Source organism: Aethina tumida, chromosome 3, assembly GCF_024364675.1.
Source record: "Aethina tumida isolate Nest 87 chromosome 3, icAetTumi1.1, whole genome shotgun sequence".
NCBI lineage: Eukaryota > Metazoa > Arthropoda > Insecta > Coleoptera > Nitidulidae > Aethina > Aethina tumida.
In genome coordinates this window covers 14,540,850-14,565,255 of record NC_065437.1, presented here as the reverse complement: position 1 = coordinate 14,565,255, position 24,406 = coordinate 14,540,850, and the positions used below count along the sequence as shown (strand labels likewise).

At 32.6% G+C, this 24,406-nt stretch overlaps 1 protein-coding gene and 1 long non-coding RNA gene across 4 annotated transcripts in view; both read left to right on the top strand.

The window, feature by feature from the left end:
- The window catches only part of LOC109598843 (zinc finger protein 1), a 260,215-nt gene that overhangs the window by 171,061 nt on the left and 64,748 nt on the right, over positions 1 to 24,406 (top strand). The window contains exon 2 of one of the 3 annotated variants that reach the window (XM_049964683.1): positions 10,907 to 11,197. The exons of the other annotated variants lie outside the window; for them this stretch is intronic. Within the exon in view, the coding sequence (XP_049820640.1) occupies positions 10,907 to 11,197 (291 nt within the window). The remainder of the gene's footprint in view (positions 1 to 10,906; positions 11,198 to 24,406) is intronic. 3 annotated transcript variants of the gene reach the window in all.
- LOC126264931 (uncharacterized) overlaps positions 14,349 to 24,406 on the top strand; it is a 35,838-nt gene continuing 25,780 nt past the window's right edge. The window contains exons 1-2 of the long non-coding RNA XR_007547513.1: positions 14,349 to 14,487; positions 14,542 to 14,679. This is a non-coding gene — a long non-coding RNA (uncharacterized LOC126264931). The remainder of the gene's footprint in view (positions 14,488 to 14,541; positions 14,680 to 24,406) is intronic.

The window sequence follows — 24,406 nt, the reverse complement described above, 5'->3', positions numbered from 1 at the left end:
TGTTATTCTTTTCCTGGACGCGCATCGACAGAAGGGGGATCCATTGTTAGTGACTATTGAGTGCAAGATCGTGGAGAATAGGTGAACAATTAAACTTCTATTCTCATGCACGTGGTCCGATAAACATGCATTCGAGCATACGCACTTCGGGGGGTTGAATGCTATCCGTATAAAAACAGGCATAATAATGAGTTCGTTATACTTGGATCCACTAGAGTCTGAGAACATCACCAAACCTTTTTCACCAACCATCACTGCATCAATTTTATTTGTTTTTTTTTTTCTATCAATTATTAATCCATTCATGACCACTATATTTCAAGAGTTTATTTTATATTTATTTATACTAATAAGAAACTATGCTAATAACTAAAATATTTTAATATAAAAGAATTTATATTTTGAAAATTAACTTTTCTTAAAATTATTGATTATAATCAAAATAAATAATAGAAAAAAAATTTAACAAAAAAATAAAATTGCAAAATTGTTTTTTGAAAAATTATTATTAATTAAACAAAAATAAAAATGGAATTTTGAGTAAATTATGATTGATGAAAAAAAATTATTTAAATTGGATTATTTATTATATTTATTCAAGTTTTTTTATAATTTAGTAATTAAAGAGAATGAAAGAAGAAGATGAATGATATTTTATGAAATAAAAAGGAATAAGGTCAGTTTTATGAACCAAGAAACGATTAGGTTTTTTTGATAATCACTACTATCTGAAGTGAAATAAAAAAAATGTTGTTTTCAAATAAAAAAGGGAAAAGCTAGTTTTTGAGAAACAATTTATTACTTTTTTTTGAAAATGGAAAGAAAAAGAATTTGAAGAGTATAATTTATAATTTAAAAAAAATGTTTTATAAAATAAAACGGTTTTTTTGAAAAAATATTAGTAATTAAAGGAGAATTAAAAGAGAATTTTGTATAAATTATAATTGATCAGATTTTAAATAAAAAGGGTAAAAAAGACATTTATTATTTTTTTATATATTAGACTTTGTGAACATTAATAATTAAAATGAGGAGGAAGAAAAGGAGGAAGTAGAAAAAATATAAATCATATGTTTTTGAAATAAATAAATAAAAATAATATTTTATGTAGTAAAATGAAATAAGGTCAATTTTATAAAACAAGAAACAATTTATTAAGTTTTATTTGAAAAAATTATTACTAACTAAAGGACAATAAGAAGAGAATGATTAGGAACAAAAATATATTTTTTATTAATTAAAAAAAAGGAAAAGTTAATTTTTGTGTAACAAAAATTAAATAAAATTATTTGTTAGTTTCTTTTTTTTGAAACTTAATAATTAATATGGCAAAAAAAGAATTATAGTATACAGTATAAATTATATGAAAATTATAAAAATATTTAATAAAATAAAAAAGTCAATTATTTTAAATAAGCTATGATTTATTAGTTTTATTTGAAAAATTATTACTAACTAAAGGGAATTTTGAATATATTGTGATTAGTGAGAAAAATATATAAATAAAATAAAAAGGATGAAGTTATTTATTATTTATTAAGTGATGGAGACAGGAATTTTAAGAATTAAGAAAAAATAACAGTAAATTATGATTGGAGCGTAAAAAAATATGAAGAGTTAATTTTTGTATAATAAGAAAAAGTATGTTTTATGAAATAAAACGAATGTCAGTTTTTAAAATAAAAAACAATTTATAAGGTTTTTTAAAAAAACATTAACTAATGTAAAGGGTAATAAAATAAAATAACTTAGAGTAAATTAATTTTATTGGAGAGAACCAATATATTTTTTTAATTAAAAAGGAAAAGGTATTTTTTGTGTAATAAGAAACGATTTAATTATTGTTTTTTTTTTTTTGAAAATTAATAATTATAGTGATGGAAAGAAAAAGAAGTATGTTTTATGGAATGAAAAAGGAATAAGTTCTGTTTTACGAAACAAGAAACAATTTATTAAGTTTTTTTCAGCGACTAATTAAAATGAAATAAAAAGAGAAAAGTAAATTTCTGTGTAATAAAAAATGACTTATTTATTAATTTTTTTCATAGATTCCTAAATTTTAATAAAATTATTAGATATATTTAATTTAATCGCAAAGATTGTTTATAATTTTTCATGTGGTATTTCACAATTACAAATAAACAATCTGACAATTTTTGTATCTCATAAAATATCTCAATGGACAACATGTTGATAATATATTTGTTTTGATGATCAAGTGAATGCTATCATCGAATGAACGAAGCGAAATAGTTTTATGTGCCACACAATTCCGGTGCCAATTGGCCAGTTATAAAAAAAAAGCCGAGACAAAGAGGTAAGACGACGGGGGGAATTAAAAGACGAAAATATTGGCGAAAGGGAGAGGAGTTTGTTTGTCGTAGTCGCGTCGGTGTCAGCACGTGTTCGGATAACCTGTGGTGCGCGTCAACATTAATTAATTGATCGTATTGTCTGGAAAGCAATTACCTGCGTCCCCGAAACGGTCTCTGTTTTTGCTCCGACGAAATATTTCATCTTTCTGCTTCTGGTCGCTGGACATCCGAACAAAGGCCATACCTTCTCTATAAAAATGTATTTACGCCTTCCTGCACATCAATTAAACCACAACCGGACTCGACGACTGACCATTAATTTTTAATTAAAAAACTGTCCCGCTCCAAAAGCGACTGCTTCCTTTAATACTCTTTTCGTACAGAAAAAAAGTTTGCACGTGAGATGTCCGATCCAATTTTATGGATGAGGATTCTTTCAATTTGTTTTTAACCGTTTCACTCCTCCCTAGCTTCTGTACAATTTCCTCTGCGTCCCAAAGTTTTCCTCAAAATGTTCCAGATTGTGTCATAATTAAAAAAATTCGAACTGCGTAACACTAATTAAGTCCACGAGTATATTTTCCTCGATATAAATACGTTTTAGTAGTTTATTACACTTAAGATAAAGCGAATTTTTAATATACGTTCCAGTTAATTTTAATTAAACATCAACTATGACGTGTTAATTTGACCCCGTATGAAATCATTAAGTGGCCTAACATATTTATTCACCAAACAGATGTACAATCTGCTCTCAATTGGTTTCAAGAATACGTGTGGGTAATTTACAATTTTTAATTGCGATAACGAGTTAAAATATGCTTTAAATTGGGACCTGCATTCATTAATTTGTTGGCTAACAAACGGCATTTGTTAAATAAAATGTTTTTAAATTTTAAATTACGTCTGATACATATCGCTCTATTAATAAGTAGAATCGGAGATAAGTGACGGGTTAAAATGGGAAAATAGGCGCGGAATTAAAACAACCACGGGCCAGTTAATGTAAACTTCCCTATTATTGTAATCTAGTTGTTAAATAAGGTTTATATAAAGTCTTGATGACACGATGGCGTGTTGTTATACGCAACGTGTTGCCAATCTGTTCGACAATTGCAAAAAGATGTCACGTAAAATGGAGGTCAGATATATTGTAAATATCCGTACCATGCTACGCAGACAAAAACCGATGTTTAAATTTAGAGCAAATTTTTAATTTAAAACTTCTATTGACTTTCCACTGTCGAAATTGAAGTAGACCAATTAAGATCAATCAAAAATCGTTTAATAAGACATCAACGTGCAAGGGGATAAAGAATGCGTGCCCGTATGCACTTTCGTCTCCCTCAATCGACGTAGGTAGGGAAAATAATCACGGGACAACAGGAGAGACTGGCAGCTGCAGGTACGAGAATTAATCAGGACCAATTTAGGCATTTGTTCTCGCCCGTATCCGACATGGGGGTGCCACGATCGCGGGGCTCACGTGAAGGTGACGGGAGGGACGCGGATCATCTCACCTCGCGAGTTCGCGTGTGCCGGAATTGGGTTAAGTGGGTCGGGGGTAGATTGGCTTGATAACGTCTAATTTGAACGTCGACCGGCAACAGTTGGCCCCTTTTTGAAAGTTCTTTTCACTGTCTGGATGGCTCTTACATTAGCAGAACAAGAAACGTTTTTTTGTTATTGATTATTAATTGTGTAATGTTTCTCAAATAAATTGAGTTGGGTGAAAAAGATTTAGCAATTGGAAGGAGCTATTTATTATTATATTTTGAGCGTATATTTGCGGTGGAAATACATTGTACCGGGCAAATAAAAGTATAATAAATCACCTTCGCCCCCGCCTTAATTTCATGAAGCAATCAATTTCAGAGGAGCAATAAAAATAATATAAACCTGCAGACGTGGTGTCAATTGCATTTTTATGCTTTATTTCGCGAAAGAGAACAGAAGAACAACACATAAATAAATTTCGTCGGCGTTGGAAAACGCTTCGGAGTTTGATTACAGCACTTTAATTCAATATCGAAGTATGCATAGAATTTATGCTCTTAAATACACCGAAGCGTCTCAAACTTTTAATCAATTTTCTAACATGAAAAAGAATCCCGAAATATTTCGCCCATTCGTTTTAAGTGGGAGCGCGAATATAATATCCGGAGTACGGGCACCAAAGAAAAGGGAAATGCAACTTGTAATCTCATCAGAATTAACAGATACACAGCATAATAATAAGGTGGGATGCTGTCGGACTGGAGATTCATGTTTTACAACTTTTACAACTCGTTAATTGCCGGGGGGCGCAAAGATTTTAACTATTGTTATTCCACTTTCACGTGAAACGATGATTTGTTTCACTTCGATTAATTTAATTAAGCTTTCTTACAAATTTTTATTTAGACTGAAATTATAATTTCTTTGTTGTTAAATCAATTTAGTTCAAGTTTGTTTTGGCTACAAATGAAATATTAAACTTTGTTTCGTTCTGTTGAAACTGATGAAACTTATAATTTTTCCTGAAACAATGAATATTTTGAAATTCAACCTAAATAAAAAAGGCAATTAATAAAATTAGACAAACTAATGGTACCTGATTAATTAATTATATTATAAATACAAATTTCTTAGATTAAGCTAATTTGTCTCATTTGTAAATAAAATAATAAAATAATTATTATACAATTTTCAGTGAAGTTGGTTCAATTCTTTCAAATTTTCTTCTAGTAGACCTAGTTTCCTTGAATATTCTGAAATTATATTTTTTCAATCCATTCAAAAATAAATTAAAAAACAAATATCAATATCAAAATTGGTCAAAGTAGTGGTACTCCATGAATTATGTACCACAAACAAAAATATCGTAGTTAAAGCTTATTTAATCATCTACAAATGAATTTATAAAATAATTATAATAATTTTAGGTGAAACTGGTTAAATTTATTATAATTTTTTTGACGTTTTCTTTGTTAATTCAATTATCATTCTTACAAATTTTTATTTACTGAAAAATACAGTTTTATTGAACATTCCGAAATTATATTTTTTTCCAATTCATTTATAAATAAATGAATGAATAAATAAAACAAGTCAATTAATAAAATTTCTGGTTAATTTAATAAATCATTCTAACAGTTTTTTATTTACTGGACTCAAAATTACAATTTTATTGAAAATTCCGAAATTATATTTTTTTCATTTCTTTAATAAATAAATGAATGAATAAATAAAACACGTCAATTAATAAAATTTCTGGTTAATTTAATAAATCATTCTTACAGATTTTTATTTGGTGGGGTGAAAAATATAGTTTTATTGAAATTTCCGAAATTATATTTCTTTCAAATTGCTTTAAAAATAAATTAATGAATAAATAAAACAAAAGACAATTAATAAAAATAGCCACTTTTGTGGTACTCAATGAGTTTTATCTATAATACAAATGAAATAATAATTAATAATTTTGGGTCAAACTGATTAAAATTTTTATAATTTTTTCAGCATTCCCCGGTTAATTTAACTAATCATCCTTACCAATGTTTAATTAGTGGTCTGAAAAATGCAGTTTTTTTTCAAATTTATGAAGTTATATCACTCCGTTTAAGAATAAATGATTAATAATAAATAAGTTTATCAAACCACGTACACCAACATCTACATGGAGAAATAAATACCATTTGAAAAAAAATATATTTGTTTTTGGTCAATTTTGTTAAAGACACTACAAATCATTGCACACAATGTATTAATTAAACTCTACTTTACACATAAATTTATTCGTTCTTAAATCAATTTAGTCAAACATTAGTTTTATCTACATATGAAATAATAAAATAATTATTCCAATTTACCAAATATTGATGGAATTTCTTGAAATTTTCCTGATATAATGAATATTTTAAAATCCAGCATAAATAAAATAAAAGTGAATTAATAAAAAAACTAATGATGAATAATTTTTTTTTATATATTTCTTAAAATTTTTCATAAATTCACTTTTCAATTTTGTTAAACTTATTACAAATCAAAATAAAAAATAAATCTGTGATCTTCATAATTTACTTAGTTGAATATTATCTTATTAGAACTTCTATGTTACTTTAATCTAGTAAATAATAAAAATAGTTTTTGCCTAAAACGCGACATTTTTTATAATTTAAATATTACGAATTTTTCTAAATTCTGACTGAAAATAAATGATGGATTATAGGATTAATTAAATCAAAGTGGTAGGAGATAACAAAAGAAATAAAATTTGCAAATTAATTCGATTTAATTATAAATATTATCGCAAATAAACAACTTATAATATAAAAAAAATAGAAAAAAAAATAATTTTGAGAAAAAGCCCATTACGAAAATGGGAATAACCGTAAAACTTAATGCAATTCACCGAACGTAATTCGAACCCTCTGTCAGTTTCGGACGAGAGAGCGTAATAAACCTCTTAGTATTAATAATCATAATCCTATCGTGACCATAAATATTTCATATTTATAAATCACATTTAGCAGATCACTGGCCGTATCGCTGACTAATCCATCGGGAAGGGTGAAAGTCGCCGGCACATGTAATATCGATTGAAAATAGTGCGTGGCGACGCGACCTCGACTTGGCCACCCCCACAGATACGGAATGTCACCCGGGGATGCGGCGATGATGTCCTGCACGGTTGACTGGTCGCTGCACCAAGTGGACGCCGTGTCAAACCGCGTGTCACGGCACCCTCATCTACGGGACCAGAATGCCATGGCCCCGAACACGCTCAGATGCGTTACTGTCTATTTGTCCGATCCGTACTAATTAAACACAGGCCCAGAAGGGTTGAAAACAACCGCCGCAAACGCGAATCTACGGGCGATGTCTTGGAAAAAAGCAACAACAAACAAGCGACATGATTTAACATGTTATAGTTTGGGAAAAAGTCATTTCGGTTTGGAAACCGGGATGGATTTAAATTGGTGAATTCAATTTGGCCATGTGGTTTTATGACCGCATGGATATTATTAATTTCATTACGTTTATACATCTATAACCTGGTGATAAAATTTATTACCATTAGAGGGAAATAAGTTTGTGTTCTTTTATATCCGGGGGAATTTCGGTAACAGAGAGCAATCAGTTTTCATGTGTTCACATTAAATGTACGAAATTAAGACGTAGTATAATTTAATGCCACGGATATTTTATTACCTATATAATCAATAAAATTACCAAGTGAATCGAGAGCCGTTTGCTGGACACACGACTTTATCCATTAAGTCGCATTAAGGGCCAGACGTTCAGGAAGGAAGTCTCAATATGCCGATCATCGTGTGCCGGACATGGCTACAGATAGCCCTGCCATGTCATCAATCAGAACCGCTATCTTCGGACCAGGCAACATCAATTATTCTATCGGCCCGTTAACCACCGTCCTACTCAGCGGTGATGGTTTCTTATAGATTTTTTTATAGTTAATAATGGACCCATGTCTTACTTTCCGATCCGAAATTGATAAAACGAAACTTTATTAATAAGGAGTCCGGCTTATCATTTAAGGATAATCGCCCATGTGTTTTCAGCAGCGTCTTTTCTGCAATTTATCCGTGATGGAAAGAAGAATTTTTGAATCCTGAAAATATACACAAATAGGGGTGTGTTAAAGTGTCAGTTGGTCTTTTTGTCGGGGTTGGGCCGTGTCCGAATGCCCGCCGTATAAGCCGGATCCCGTTTGATTATGCGACAACACGCGTGTCGGGAGCCGTTCAAGGATAACCTTATCCTGTCGCGGCCCCGACGAGATACCGATTCCCGTTCACCGGAACGCTTCGGCACGAACGCAATCTCCTTTGATGGTTTAGCACCGAATCCCGACCGCTTTTCACCTTTACTCCCGCTATCAATTTTCTAACAGTCTATTACGTTTACGTTCCAGAACCAATCGGGTAAGAAACGAGTATAAAAGCTTCATTTTTACACAATAAACAACGTTACAGTCTATAAAACGCCAGTATATTTTATTGGCCGGTTTATATTTCTACATAATGGATTTACTTCCGGTAGTTATTTCTATTAATTTGTACTGACATTTTTATTTCCTTCAATAATTTCTTTACATTTTTATACATGTTTTTGAGCTTTTGTAGGACTTATACTTTCTAAGATAAAATAACAATTTTAAATGATGATTGATGATCATGATGAAGCGGTTACAAGAATTAAGAAAAAAATAAAATTCTTTTGAAATCTAATTTTTATTAATAAATTTTGATAATTTTTGTCCTTATAATCTGCTAGATTTATAAAGTTGTATTAAATCTGTGCTTATTTTAACTTTTTGAAGATCTACGTTTTGCTACATTAAAATTTACAAATCAATAGTGCTTATTGTTATAACAATTTTTTAAAATGTTAAATATTTTAGTATAACTCTGTTATTTAATATGCATTTTTTAAATAATATTATTTTACTAGTACTACTACTGTTTAATAAAAACATCTATTTTCTTATTTTATAAAATTGCACACATATATTTTTCAATTAAATAATGGATAATATCCTTTTATATTATTATTTATTATATTTTGGCCCATCTCCGTAGCAAAGCATTGTGCTGAGTTAAATTAAACTGTAAATTTTTATGTTAAATTTGGTCACAAATGTGATCCGCCATATTTTCTATAAGGTTGATGTCTTGAGATTGGGACGGTAAGACAAAATATCAATGCTTTGGTCTTTAAACCAATCTGTCACAACATTCCTTCACTATTTGAAAGCAAATTGTTGTTATTCCCGTAGATAAATCAGTCTAAGGGGTCTAAAACAGAAGAATTGAAGAATCCCCACAGCATAATTGAACCACTACCACCATGTTTCACCGTGGATATAACAAATTTTTAGTATAGCCCTTGTAACATAAGCAGAACTCACTTTTTATACAATATATTAAATGTAGGCTATTCATTAAAAATTATCAAAATTGGACTTTCACAAATTTAATAGATCCCAGGGTTTTTTATCTTGTATGTCTAGGTTCAAACGACCACCTTCTTACAGTCCTACTTTCAGATTGGCTTTAATTTCTGTTGACGATAAGATTGGATTTAGATTTTGACGTTCGAATTGTCTACTTAAAGATTTTCTTTTTCGAACTTAGACAATTTTTTTATAACTACCACCAGTTTCTCTAAACCTTTTAATAATACGAGACACGATTAGTCGTAAACTAAGAAATTTAACTTCGATCAATGATTAGTTATTTTAATAAGCATAAGACTTTTATTAAATAATCGATTTAAATTCATAGAGAGCCATAAAAGACCATAAAGTAAAAAGTTGCTATAATTTTATCCACTGAATAATAGTAACGTACACAATTATTTAAAGAATAAAAGATTGACCAATTGCATAGCAGCCAAAATAATAAAAAAAAAATCTCAGAAAAATAGTAAACTTATATGTTTAACATAGTTTAATAAGTCACTACAATTATGGCCAGAACTGTATACTTGTTTGTCACATAAATATTAGTAAATCTAGAATTTTTTATGATAGATATAATTGCTTCTTGTTATACTCTTATTTTGTAATAATTTTATTTTATTACATCACATATTGTGTAGTATAAATGATTTGAATCTTTTATAAAATATATTTAAGAAAATAAACTTGAAGTTTTGTGCTTGTAAGGATTATACAATAGAATATCCAATAAAGAATCATGCATCAAGTCTATTTGAATGGCAAAAAAACTAATATTTTTGTATTACAATGGTAAGTTTATTGTTGTTCTAGCGCCATTCCTTTCAGCTCTACAATGGTTATTATAATTTGAAGCAAGCTCTAAGGATCCCATATATGCGGAATATATCGTGGTAGCGTGTATTTTGAATATATTTTCTTTTGAGAAAAATGCTATAAATGTGTGTAAAATTTACATGCACGCTAAGAAAAAGTTATTGCCTTGCTCAGAAAATCCTGGACACAGGGAATTTACGTAAAATTCCATGTCGTATACGTATATATAGTCGGGATATAAATAAAAATCTGAATATCAATATTGTTAATGTTTGTAATTCTGGTCCGGCGTTAAACTTTTATTGTTTTATTTTTGTCTCGCAAGTGATCTCGGCGACCATATTTTTTATTATCGACAATTACGACGGATTTAACCGAGTTAATACGTAGATGGCACAAAATCTGTTTACCCTAAGCCACCGAAAATACGCGTCACTCCCGAATGTGATAAACATAAATCGGGGATCTTTGACCGTTTCCATCGGATTCCTTCAAACCGGGCAAAGGTGCGTGGGATAATCGCATTGTGGGTGAGTTGTGGTTATGGACTGGTTCGGATATCTTGGTGCGGCGGCCCGTCCAATATACTTTTATTGAGAGATATTTGCGGCGTGGCGAAGGGTGCGAACCAAACACCCTCCATATTTCATATTTATATGTGCTCTCGCTGATTCACTGCCGTCACATAGGAAAATGCCATTACTTATTCCGAGTGCCCCGCACTCAAATTTCCAAATCATAAAAACAGTTCGACCTGTTAAATGACTGAGGCGACGCATTTTAATTTTAACATGTTCTCCTATTGTTGCAGTGACAGTGATGGAACAGACGGATCAGCCGACGATGTGTCTGGAAGTGCCTGAGTCGGACTGCAACTCGGACCAAAACAACGACTCGGACGAAAATCAGAATCACTTTCTTAAGGCGGAAACGAAAAATTCGGGCGAAAACTCGAGCCGTTTGCGCATACGCAGTCCGTCGCAATTGTACGATTTCATCCGCGAACACACCTCCAACGAAGAAGCTAAAGACGAAGAAAACCACGAGAACATCCAGGCGTATTTGGAGAAGCTCAAGGCTCTTGTCGTCTACAAAGAAAAAGGTAGGAGTTTAATGTGACTGGCTGCGAATTAATTATTGATATAAATAGACAAATAATTGAGGCTTACAATAGAGTTAAATGAGCACTTGTTGGTATGTTAATATTTCAAGCGTACTTGGCCGCCGTTTCATCCATGGTCATCCTTGCTAATTGTACGATACGTTTTGCCAGCATGGATAATTGATGGCGATAAAGTGGGCAGCTATCGGCCGTAACGAGTTCTCTTGCTGAAACCCAATTAAATTTACGAGCGCCAGCACCTATCTTTATAGAAACTGAGTACTGACCGCCTGTTACCCTCAACTTTTATTACAATTCCCTAGAAAATAATTATGTCCTAGTTATATATTATATGGCCGGGGTCCTGCGAGATGAAACTTTTATGTAAACGTACACTTAACCGGCTTGTCAATTAATTGCAGTGGGAATAATTGAGTGAGGGACACTCCAGATTTATTACAAAACACTTATCCATCCATGCGGGGAATTCTTCAAAGACAAAGCATAAAGGCAATTAAAACAAATCGTGTTTGTCTAATAGATCCGATTTAGTTCCAGTAAATTTGACGCGCAGTCTAGTCAGGATATATCAAAGAAACGGATGTAACTTTACATACTGCCAATAAAATGTCGCGAATGTATTCGCAAAAGTAGGCGTTCTAGTAGAATTAGTGGTGCTGTTGGATTGGAGCAATCGAGAATCTGGATTATGGTGTCATAAATTAGGCCCGCGATCCGCGTTTGCATGAGGACCCTTCAGATGCCTCTAACAAACGGTTATGTATTTGGTTGCAATCCAGAGACTATAACCTTATGTTTCATGGCTCGACTTGGCTCAATTGTCGGATGGAAAAAATCCAACAGCTCGCATAAACAACATCTTTCCACAGGATTTCATTTTGAGCTGTTCGTAAAACTGGCAACACGATAAGCCTCGTTGTGTTTTTATCGGATTGTAATAATATTCAATGTTACAGGAAAGGAGAACGTCCAGAAGGTAAAAATGTAAGAAATCGAAGTTGGTGATGGTGTGGTTGTGGGTTGTAGCCAACAATTTAGTTATTAGATAAGTTTTCCCCAATGAAATATGTCGAGAACGATAAATAAATCAATTAGGGCAGATCTACGTGAATAAAATGAACATGTTGAAATTCCATTAATTTTATCTGGCTTGGCGCTTCCGCCCCGGCCTTAATAAGGAATACAAAGTTTATGCCGCTGGTCCACGGGCTAATATGGTTGCAGGAGGAATTCTTAGACCGTGTTGGTGCCTCCGGCCCGTCCCAAGAGGGCTGCGGTCGCAAGAACATCCATTCTGCCTCATATCCGCCCACCGCCACTCGCTAAACTTACACTTTGTTACGTGAAGTTCGCGCTCATGATGTATGTTGCTATTAAATTCAAACATCTTCGGATTGTTGGGAATTGCAATGTATTATCCTCGCCTCGGGACATTTCGGCTCATCTGCACGCTACTCTTACGGTCCTTTTGGCTCACTGTTGCTGGATATTCGAATTTAATGAACGTTCATGAATCACATTCCGGCCTACGTGTCAACCTTGTTAAAACTACGACAATCAGTTGCTCTCCTGAAGAACGACAACTGGGGTGAAATTTCGAACTTTTTCTGAGCCGTCCCCAGCATGTTAATTATGAACGGTGATGTAATTTTCCCAGTAAAAACAAAGTGTACGACTTAATTAGATCATACTCTGTTTCCATTAGACTAATTGATATTTTAAAACAGCCACGGTTATTAATCATTCAAGGACGCATGAAAAAATAATTTATAGTTTGGTAATTTATTAAAGCATGTTTCATGGTATCCGTAAATAGGTCTGAAGCAGTTTTGTTGGCATATTTAGATTAAAGTCCTCGTATTTCATTAGTGGATTTAGATTTTGTGCACTATTTGACGGCGACAAAAATAGTTTCGCGAATAGAGGGGAAACTAGAAAGAGAAGAGGATTATTGATGGCGTCGGATCGAGTAGCTCGGCAAGAAAATGTCCCCGGAAACCTGGAGCGTACAGTTCAGGAAATGCGACAAATGAAATGATAACGTACTCAAGGACTTAGTTGTACATATCACATTGTTTCATCTTTATGTATTTTCAAAGTACGATGTCGAGCAAGCGAAGCTCTCAGCACGTCTTCTGGCACACGTTACTTATTTCCGGATTTTGTCTTTAGCATTAGTACGGTTAACTCTGTCTCGGGATATAAATCAACACTTTGCCCTTGTCTGGGCTTTAAATAAATGTTCATAGAAATATTACTTATGGTGGGTCAAGCGGTTTGTTTACACCAACAGGATTGAATCATATTTTTTACTCATTCCTGCCTCATGACAAGGCCAAAGTAAATTTAATGGGGTTTTTCTTGTTAACATTACAATTATTATAACAAATAAAAACTAACGCACACATATTTCATAATCACAAAGTGATATGGACATTAGAAAAACTTTTTTCCACAGTTCTATTATGTTAACAGTTGTTTACCCGAGCCGGGCAAGTTGTGTAAACACGTAGAAGAACAAAGGAGACGAAACAAAATACAACAAACAAGTAACGTTGTCCACTTACAAGATTAATAAATTATGACCGCAATAACTATACATAAGCAAGCCAAAACTTAGTTTTAATGAACGCCAAGGCTCGCCCATCAATTTCTCAAGTTAACCTGAAGATTGTGGATGTTTAATAAAATGTTTAACATAGTTGATGGCAGTTGCCCCGGGGCCGCTCGAAGATGCTGAGTTCAGTGAGTTCCAACTACGAACAACGCGCCAAGCGAAATGCCTTCGGTGTGCAAGTCCTGGCGAGCGGCTTTCAAAGTTTATGTGGTTGACCCTCCAACTTGGGGTTGCGTCTGGATACATGCAAAGCTCCTCTACCCCCCTTCGGTGCCGGTGGTCATGTCTTAAATCGTTCCGTAATGTTCCCATGCATCCATGGCTCTTGTGAGATCCCGTGTACTTTTCAATAAGGTCAGGTTTTTACTCCATATGGCCCGGATAATCTCATATACGATATTTATTGATGTGTGCCTTGTAGTAAATTGCTTCTGGGACGGACTCCGCTGCAATTTAAAGCTGACCCGACGCTCAAAAATATTCTCTGTTGCACCACCATTGTATTAAAATAGAAATGATAAAACTTCAGGCTTACACCTTCAATAGGACCAGTAGAATCAAGATAATCGGATGAGGATGAAGTTTTAAACCGGTAATAAAGAATTACAGCCGAAAAGAACAAATGGACAAAAATAATGGAGAGATGGAGAAGGTAATGCGGGCAGTTTCTCATTTCTGCTTAGAAAATCCATCGCTATTATTTTAGGACATTTGGCGGTACAACAAACATTTGTTGGCAGGTTACACGGGTATTCCATCACTGCCTGTTTAGCCGGCGCGTAGCATTTGCACGAGGTCCAGCCAACCAGGATCACGGGCGCTTTAATGCACCGCTACCCACAAGGTAAATTATTTGTACGCACAAAAAAAACACGAAAAGCCTCTGTAAACGATGTAGCTGAATAAAGCGTCACGCGCAATTTAAAACATCGCTGACGGTGATTTCAATTACCGGTTGATACTCGTCCAGCCTGTGTTTGTACGGCAAACAACCGTTTATCCGATTTTAATTAGGTCACGGGTCTGACGTTATTAATTATCGCTTTGCAATCTTACTGAGTTTATTTTTAAATAACCGTGCTGGTATTGTTTTCGTTCTGTGTCAAGGAGAAAAAAAAATGAGGAGCAATAATCCACAAGGATACATTACGTGGAGGTATTTTAATTAATTTGTGGAATGCACACCACTGGTCTAAGAAACAGTAAACGTTACCGACCGTTTGTCGGTTCTTGGGTGGAAATTAAACGGTTGAGGAATTTGAGGGCAGTTCAGCCGTAATTTCCTTATGTGCCGGACCTCAGTTCAGTTGGCGGGGCGGAATTCTTGAAGGTGCTCTTCGGATTACGGGCCGACCCCCCATTTACTAAGATGCAGATTAATGTGCATTCATCCGGAGAAGAAATGGGAATCACTATCTCACCGCGGACCCATGTTTGTCCACTCCGGCCCATTACCGGACCAACTTGGCAATGATACTCCTAATAGGCGGAAAATGGTCGACCGTACTGATGCCTTTGCATATCTTCAAACATATTACTAAGATTATTGAAATAATTCCCCTGTCGCCGAATCTACTTCACTTGCTCCTTCACAGTTCGCAACTAATTAAAACTTTCCGCCGGACAGTTTCATTTCCTTTACATATAAATTTCAATAATAAATCTGATTTATGGTCCTCGCTTTATTAGATTAATCCGGTTTTTATTAACAAACTTTCCAAAATTATTCTATTACGCTCCGTATAAATACGAACGTTACAACTCATTTCTCGAAAACGTTAAATCATTAACACCACCTCACCCGTTGTTATTTTTTTTTTTCGGATCAACGAAAACATGCATGGTCTCATCTTGATTTTAATTAAAAACAATTAGGGTGATAAAAACTAACGTTAGATGCGGATCTCGGCAATTGGAAATTTGTCGGAGCCCCCGGACGATGATTAAGTAATGTAATCGTGACTTTTGACCAGCAATCTACATTAGATTATTGGCGAGCGCATTAGTATGCATGCATAGGTCCGGACTGTTCAAACAGCCTCGCACTCCGCAAATCCCGGAATCCGAATGCACAATTTAATTACGTCCTGCAAACTTGGTCCTGACCACTAGGTATTACAAGGAACTATTCGTCGATTTAACGTCTTCAACCTGTTTAAGGAACTTGGCAGGCTAAATGGACGTTTAAAGTTCGACGTTCCTTTGATGTACCAATTAATTATAGCTTTACCGATCGCTGAACTGAACTAAGCACTCGGTTTAATCTCTGCAATCCCGACCAAAAATTGTCTTGCAATTACACAAGCACAAATTGTATGGCTTATAAAGGAAGTGTTGTTGTTTTTTCGTTGCCGTTTTAGCGGTAGTCGTCAGTGGGAAAGAGCGAGAGGGAGTCCAACGTGTTGAGTTAAATTAAACTACAAGGGCATGACACTTAGCGTTGGATAACGGCGACTCATTCTTTATCTTGAATACAAATTATCCTAAAAGGTGGTGGCACATTAATTTACGACGAGTTAAAAGTTAAAGCCGTTCCGCGAACATTTTATAATCGCATCTTATATAAAAATCCGCGCTGGAAGTTTCGCAGGGGCTGTGTAGCCATGCAGGTTACCATGTAAGTGCCATAAATATTGCGGACTTATCTCAATTTACACTCATAATCAGCTTAAGAAAAGTGGGAGCTTTAAAATGTACTCGTCGGATTACGGACCGTGGTTTTTATCTACGCCCGGATCATAACTCATAACACCGTATATCTTGGTTAGCCAGTCTTACGGAGCACTTATTTAACTTAATCCACAAAAGGTGCAACTCATAACTTAGTCTACCATTTAGACTTATCCACCCGAACTTGTCTAACACCAGATTAATCTTACGCTCTCCCGCTTTCATTTAGACACCTACACGCCTTGTCTTCTTTTTTTTTAATATAACTTCTTTTCAGTCTAGCAGACGATAATTACGAGGCTAGGTTGTCAACTACGCATATTGCGTTTATGAGTTGGAAACGGTTTTTAGGGAAATATGTCAACGCGGTAGATAAATGACTTAGATTTCCGCGTGTGCTTACATAAATAAGTAGGGGACTGGAAAAAAGATGAGGAGTCAGTGGATTGCGCGAACAAAGTGTTCACCGTACCAACAACATGAGTCAAGTAATGATTCGTATACATCTACATGAATTATTCATTGCAGCCGTCCGGAATTTATATTAGACCTCGAAAATCATCGCTCGGATTCTTGTATCAATTACACTGGCTGCGAATATCGTTTGAGGTGTATGATCAAAATATTTCGTAAACTTTTTGAGATAATTCAGCAATATTTTAGAACATATTTTAAAGAGTAAAAAGGTGGATTGGCAATTTTGCCATTGTGACTCCGTGTCCATGTCATTAAGCAGCCCCTCTTTAGAGTCATCTGTATGAATAACAATAAAAATCGCTAGCACAACAAAGGCAACAAGAAATAGTTTGAAGTTGTCGTCTCCCTTTTCGTGGGGCGTGCACTAAATATCCGCTATCCGAAACAATCCGCCAACCTTTTATATGTAAAACGAAACTGATATGTTTATGGTGGATTATAAAAGTCCATGACTTGTAAAAATTGTGAGTGACAAGCGCCGGAACGGGGCTGCGAAGGAAATGAAAACAGGAACCGTGGTGCGTGCGTGTCTCTAGTGGGGCTCCCGAATAGAAATAAATGAAGCCTAAAGAGAAAATGATGATGATATGGTGACGTACACATCATACAGAGGTGAACAAGATAAATAGTCACGGCCAAAATAACCCGGGCACAATTTCGAAACTAAGTGCAGTTCAACTAGTTTCGGGTCATTAACGATTTTTATCGGTCGCATTTTCCACTCTTGCTCAATTGATTTCCAACCAAAGACTACTTCTAGAACATGTTTTTGTTGATTTTTTTTATTATAAAAAACTCCACCATAATCGAGAACTAATAAATATTTTATATCATTTAATTGATCATAATATTTTAGTAGTAATACACATCTGAAATATACTAAATTGCTGTTTAATGGATATATAATAAAAAAAATGTAATAATTTATTAAATACCTTTTAAAAAATTTTGTATTTTAAAATGTTTAAAGAGTTTTTTATTTACATTTTTTAATATATCTGAAAAATAATATATATGTAGAATATTTAGCACGGTAATTATTTTTTTTTTTTATTTATCAAGTTTAATAGGAAATTTGACATTATATATATATATATATATATATATATATATATATATATATATATATATATATATATATTAACTTTATATTTATATAATTAATAAATTTCCCTTTTGGAAAATTTCTTACCTTAAATAAGTAACAATTTTTTAAAATAAAATAATACATATTTTTTACGTTTTTTAATTAGTATATTTAATATTTCAGAAAAACAGTTAATTTCATATATTAAATATATTAATATTCTCCAAATATGAAAATTTAACTTTTGTTATATATTTTGGAAGCAACTTTAACAATTTTTTTAAAATAAAATATTTTTACATTTTTTAATTATGCACATTTAACATTCTTATTTATTTAAGAATTTAGTTATTTTTTAATACCCATCAAAGATGAAAATTTAACTTTTGTTATATATTTTCAAAAATATATATTTTTAAAATTATTTAGTATTAGTTATATGTAGTTACTAATATATTAAATATTTTTTACAAAACTTTGTTATTTAAATGTGTTATTTATATTTATAAAAAATATATAAAAAAATAATATAGAATTAATTTAGATACCTTTTTAAAAGTTCTAAAGAATAACCACAAATTGGTTTTCTGAAAAATATTTCTAAAATTTTAAATACTACTTTTTAAAACATTAAATTTTCTTACTTATTTTTATTTTAATAGTTTTACTTTAACTTACATCTGCTAAAAAATGTGAAGAATATTATTAAATATTTTCACTAATGAATAAAATCACTTTTTATAATTAATTAGACCACTATTTAAAATTAACTTTCTAAATACTCTTTTTAGACAGTTTAGTAAGTATTTTTATAATATTTCAAGTTTACAATAAAAGATTCTAAAGATTTTAAATAATATTTTTATTAAAGTATAACATGAATTTTAGTTATTCATTTAGGGACAATCCAAATATGATCTTTTTATATAATGGAACAGTTTAATAAAAAAATTAAAATTAATATGTGACAGAATATTGCAAATATTTTAACCAAAACTGCATATTTTGTGGTAAGCTTTAAAAGAATTAAAGAGTGATAAGTATTTAGTGGTTTTTATTATGTAAAACGGATTCTAGTACATCTGTCGAAATGAATTTTAAGATAAAAATCAAAATCCGAAGGCACTTTTTCGCCGTCAAATATTTACAAATAATTTCGGGTAATCGTTATATAAAGGGCGGGATTATAAAGTCAAATGGTTAAGTGGAAAGCTCTCCACCTAATATATGTAAATGCGCGGGTCTGCATTTGATTTGAATTTATTTAGCTGAATGTAAATGTGTAGAACCAATAAAAGTAACCGTTAATAAGAAGGCATGGCAGGCGGGATGGCGAGTGGGGTCCCGGAGGACGGTGGAGGAGGAGGAGGCGGCCTCGTAAGGAGAGAAGAACCTGGCGGGCCCGTGAGATTAGTGCCTGCTGCATGGTTCAGCCAACGCGAAGAATACGGATTTGAGAATGGCGGCCGAGAGTCGGGCTAAACCGAATCAAAGCCTGAAGTTGAATCGTTTTAATTTTCCTTTACATTTCTCTTTATTCCTTTAGTCGGAACAAGAATTAAGTTTGGCTTTTGTAAATTAAAACAGCAGCTCAGAGTAGTGCGGGAAGGCTGCAGTGGTTTTTAGTCTAATTAATTCTGCTTATAAATTCCGATTCCGGACTCCCTGGCCCCGTGCTCCCCCAATTTCCGCCGCCCATCACCCCGCTCTGTTATTGCTCGCTCGGCCGGTGTGTGCTTGATAAATTCACTTTTCCGCGCTTAAAAACATTAAAGCAAAGACGATTGAAGTTATGAAAGCTCAGAAATTAAATCTAGTAGCCGGACGAGCCCGGCTCAGATTATAGTAAATACAGTCGGAATAATTAGATTACGTACGAATAACTCGCTTTTAATAAGTCGTTATAAATTGGCGGGTGTAATTTCATTAATTGGACCCGCTCACTTTGCCCACTGCGTCACTTGCTGCCTGCCCGTTTGCCTGCCTGTTCTCTTCTTTCCATTACTGCTACGAACTTCTTTTCGACAAACAATTATTTTTTACATTTTCTTCAACGTCTTTAATTAATTTAATACATCTAAATAAGGCATAGATTTGTCCGATGCACAAAAAAAAACAATTTTGAAAAGATTTTAAATATATTTTAGTTATTTTATTTTAATTTTTATTTATTTATTTATTTTAAGCTGCACATACAATTCAACGAAATATTATTATTTTTTAAATACATTAAATTATATTAAATTTTGAAAACTATTGTTTATACTCGTTATATTTATTAATTATTTTTAATTGATTCTTTCTTTGAAAAAGTTTCTTTTATTGTATAATTATTAATATGAAAAAATATATTTAATTAAAATTTTGAATATTACTTTCATTAGATTCTTTTAGAAAACTATTTTATTAATTGCATCATCAAGTTATTACTTATTAGTTATTATAAATTCATTAACTTTTGATGAATTAACATTTCCTATACATATTTTAACATAAATTTAACATTTGTAAATTAAATATTTCGTATACGCTTAAATATTTTTAGTAATATTTTACAAAAATTTGTTTTTAGTTCTTGAATGAGTGTCTGAAACAATACTGAAATACTGAATACTGAAAAATAATGTAATATGAAATGTATGCATAATTTTTATATAATATAGTTTAGTACGAAAATTTAACATTTTTAACTAGTAAATATATATTTGTTAATTTAACATTTTGATTATTTTCTTTTTTTTTCTACAAACTTGGAATTTTAAATTTTATTATATATTTTCGAAAATATATATTTTTAAGAATTTATATTTATATTCAATACCTAATTAATATACCTAATTACATCATCACTGTATTATTTTATTATTATTTATTCGATCATTTTTAATTAACATTTGTTAATACGAGAATTAAACACTTCGTATACACATAAATGTTTTTAGTAATGTTTTATAAAATATTTGATTTTAGTTATTGAATATGTGTCTAAAAAAATACTGAAATACTGAATACTTAAAAATAGTCTAATGTGAAATGTAATGTAATAATGTAATATATGTTAAAGATATTTAATGTATTATACATTTTTTTGCATAATTTAGTTTAGTATGAAAATTTAACATTTTTAAATAGTAAATATATTTTTGTTAATATAACATTTTTACTATTTTCTTTTTTTCACTCTACAAACTCGGAAATTTAACTTTTATTGTATATTTTCGAAAATATATATATTTTTAAGAATTCTGAGCGATTTATGATTCAATAACTAATTAATATTAATTAATTACATCATCAATTTACTATTTATCCGATCATTTTTAATTAACATTTGATAATAAAGGAATTAAACACTTGTTATAAGCATATTTATTTTTAGTAATATTTTTTAAAATATTTATTTTTAGTTCTTCAATGTGTGCCTGAAAAAATATTGAAATACTAAATACTGAATAATAATGTAATGTGAAATGTAATATATGTTGAAGACATTCAACATATTATATTTTTTTTTTGCATAATCTAGTTTAGTACCGAACATTTTTAAATAGTAAATATATTAATTTAACATTTTGACTATTTTCTTTTTTTTTCGGAAATTTAACTTTTATTGTATATTTTCGAAAATATGTATATTTTCAAGAATACTGAAGGATTTATATTCAATAACTAATTAATATGTCTAACTACATTATCAATTTATTATTATTTTATTATTTGTCCGGTCATTTTTAATTAACATTTGTTAATAAGAGAATTAAACATTTCGTATACGCATAAATATTCTAGTTTAAGTTATGAAATATTTGTTTTTAATTCTTGAATGTGTCTGAAAAAATACTGAATACTGGAGAATAATGTTATTTTTATTTACATAATATAATAATAATAATATTTTGAAGAAATTGTATTTAATAACTAATTATATAATTAAACATTTAAAAAAATGCATAGTTTATTTAATACAAATTTATTATTTCTTTGTGTTATGAAGTTTAGGGGAAAATAGGACTATCAACGTTAAAACGTATTTAAAACTAAAAAATAACCAAATAAAAACGAAAGATAGTGTTTTTTGTAAGTTCCTACATCGATCATTGTAGTGAGTTAAATACCGGTACGGTAGCGGATAGTTAGAAAGGCAAGGGCCCATAAAGCTATAACAAATAGCTAATGAAAATGTTTGTGAATGGCAAAGGACACCGGAGACCCTAACAAAGTTGAAGTCATTGAGGTCGAGACAGCGTAGAAACGAAAGAGAATTGCCGCCGTCACCGGTGAGAAATGGGCCCTGCCCCACTAAGGAAAACACACCACACACACACTGCAGGACGGGCAGGTATACCACCGACGTGGGGGTGCGGAGGACGCAACCGCCGGCATCGTGAATTGCTGTCATTAGTCTCCATCCAGCCGGTCGTGGAATCAGTATGGATGCGAGGGGACAAATGAAGAATTATGGATTCCTAACTGCTCGCGAAAGAGCTCCTTAAGTGGAATGGAAATAAACAATTGGCCGACGGACAAAATGCACTACGGATTTCCTCGCATCATATTCAAATCACCATCGCGCACTCCGCTAATACATACAATCTATGCATTACTTTCCGTTTTTGTTTTCTGGCATTCTTGCACAAAACGAGATTTATCTAAATTGACTTTTTCCACATGCAAACCTATTTGTGTACTTGTAAAAATCAAATGTAGACTTAGCGGCCTGCGATTTACGTAAAACTTCCCGAACTTGTTGAGAAAGTTGTGTTTGGGAGTCTGCGAACAAGCCACGGCCGATTACCTATCGGCATCGATGCGTTAAATGCAGTGTATAAGTATGTTGTTTGATAATCGGGCATGAAATAAGCATGTTTCCGAATCCAGGCACGTTCGCAGCGGAAAAAGAAGGCCGAGCAAAGTGCACGACGCGGCGCTTCAAGGCGCCCGGAATAGCGTCGCCACCATAATCCCGCACCACCAGCTAAATTGAAAGTCACATCTACATTTACGCGTATGGACCGAACGGGAGCTTGGCTCACGCATTGCGTTCCCAATTATCATAATACTACCACTCCACCAAATAGCGTGGCAATACAATTTCAATATCAAAAAATATGCTCGTAAATAACAGGATGCAATCTAGCAAACATTGTCGCAGCCGTAAAATATTCAAGACCCATTCAATTCCCAAATAAATAAAATAAACTAGGTGCACGCAAACTTTAGTGAAATCCTTCGGTGGAATTAAAGGTGGGAGTCGACTCAAAGAACGGAGGTAATTTTGTTTATTGGCCAGAGAACGAAATTAATCAGCATCGTTCATCGTTAAACATTGAGACAAACGGCAGTAGGAAGGCCCTGATTGCCGGCGGAGGTGGACAGGAAGTCTTCAATCAGCTCTCACCTAGAGAGGGCAACACTCCTGCTACGTACTTGCACCATTCTAAATGGCACATTATTTACTCAACGTATTATTACACGATAAGAACGTAACTGGTCAATTTAAAGCAAATTACACTTGAATCTCTCATGTAAAAAGCGGACGCTGATCCTTGTAATTTTGCCACGAATTATTCATATTAAAAATAAGCTGACTCAACCGAAAAACCGGAATGACAACGGGAACTTTGTGGGGGGGAAATGGAAAATAGACATCAACCTTAATTTGAGCCAATCAAAATTAGTTGTAAACAGCACCTGAACTCCGTAATCCTCTTAGTTGCCGGACGAGTCATTTTACAAGGGATTAGCCTCTCATATTTACTGACCTCCCGAAAATACTGATAGGGATTAGATAACCTCCGATTCCAACTAGTTAAGCCAATACACAAGCACCAAGTTCGTGCTTTTCCAAATTTTCCTGTGTGCTCGTGTCCAAACCAAACACGCTTCTGCCTTATTTATTCTAACATGTTCACATTAGTAAGTTTAAATTCACTTATTTCTGGAGCCTTATTTCTCAGATTTAAAACTAGTTTTTATTTTTAAATGAGACCATCAAATCCTGAGACAGTGAGTTAAGCGAAACTAATTATTAAAAGACGGGGTTAGCAGGGGACGGAAAGTGGAGGAAGCTGGAAGCATTTTATGTTCGGCATTTCGAGCGATTGAGGCGAACGGGATCGCGGCGAGTTGAATATTTTTTGTCAAGTTTTATAGCCAGGAATAATTCGACGTCTCAACCTTGTCGAGCAATTTTATTATAAGACCGGTCGTCCCTTCGTGGAAGGGCGCAAAGTAGAAGCCATGCCGCGTTCACGGCTCCTCTATAAATAAAAACCGTAAATATGAGTTATGCTGACATTATCACATGCTCCATTTAATTTAAAATCTATTCTAATCG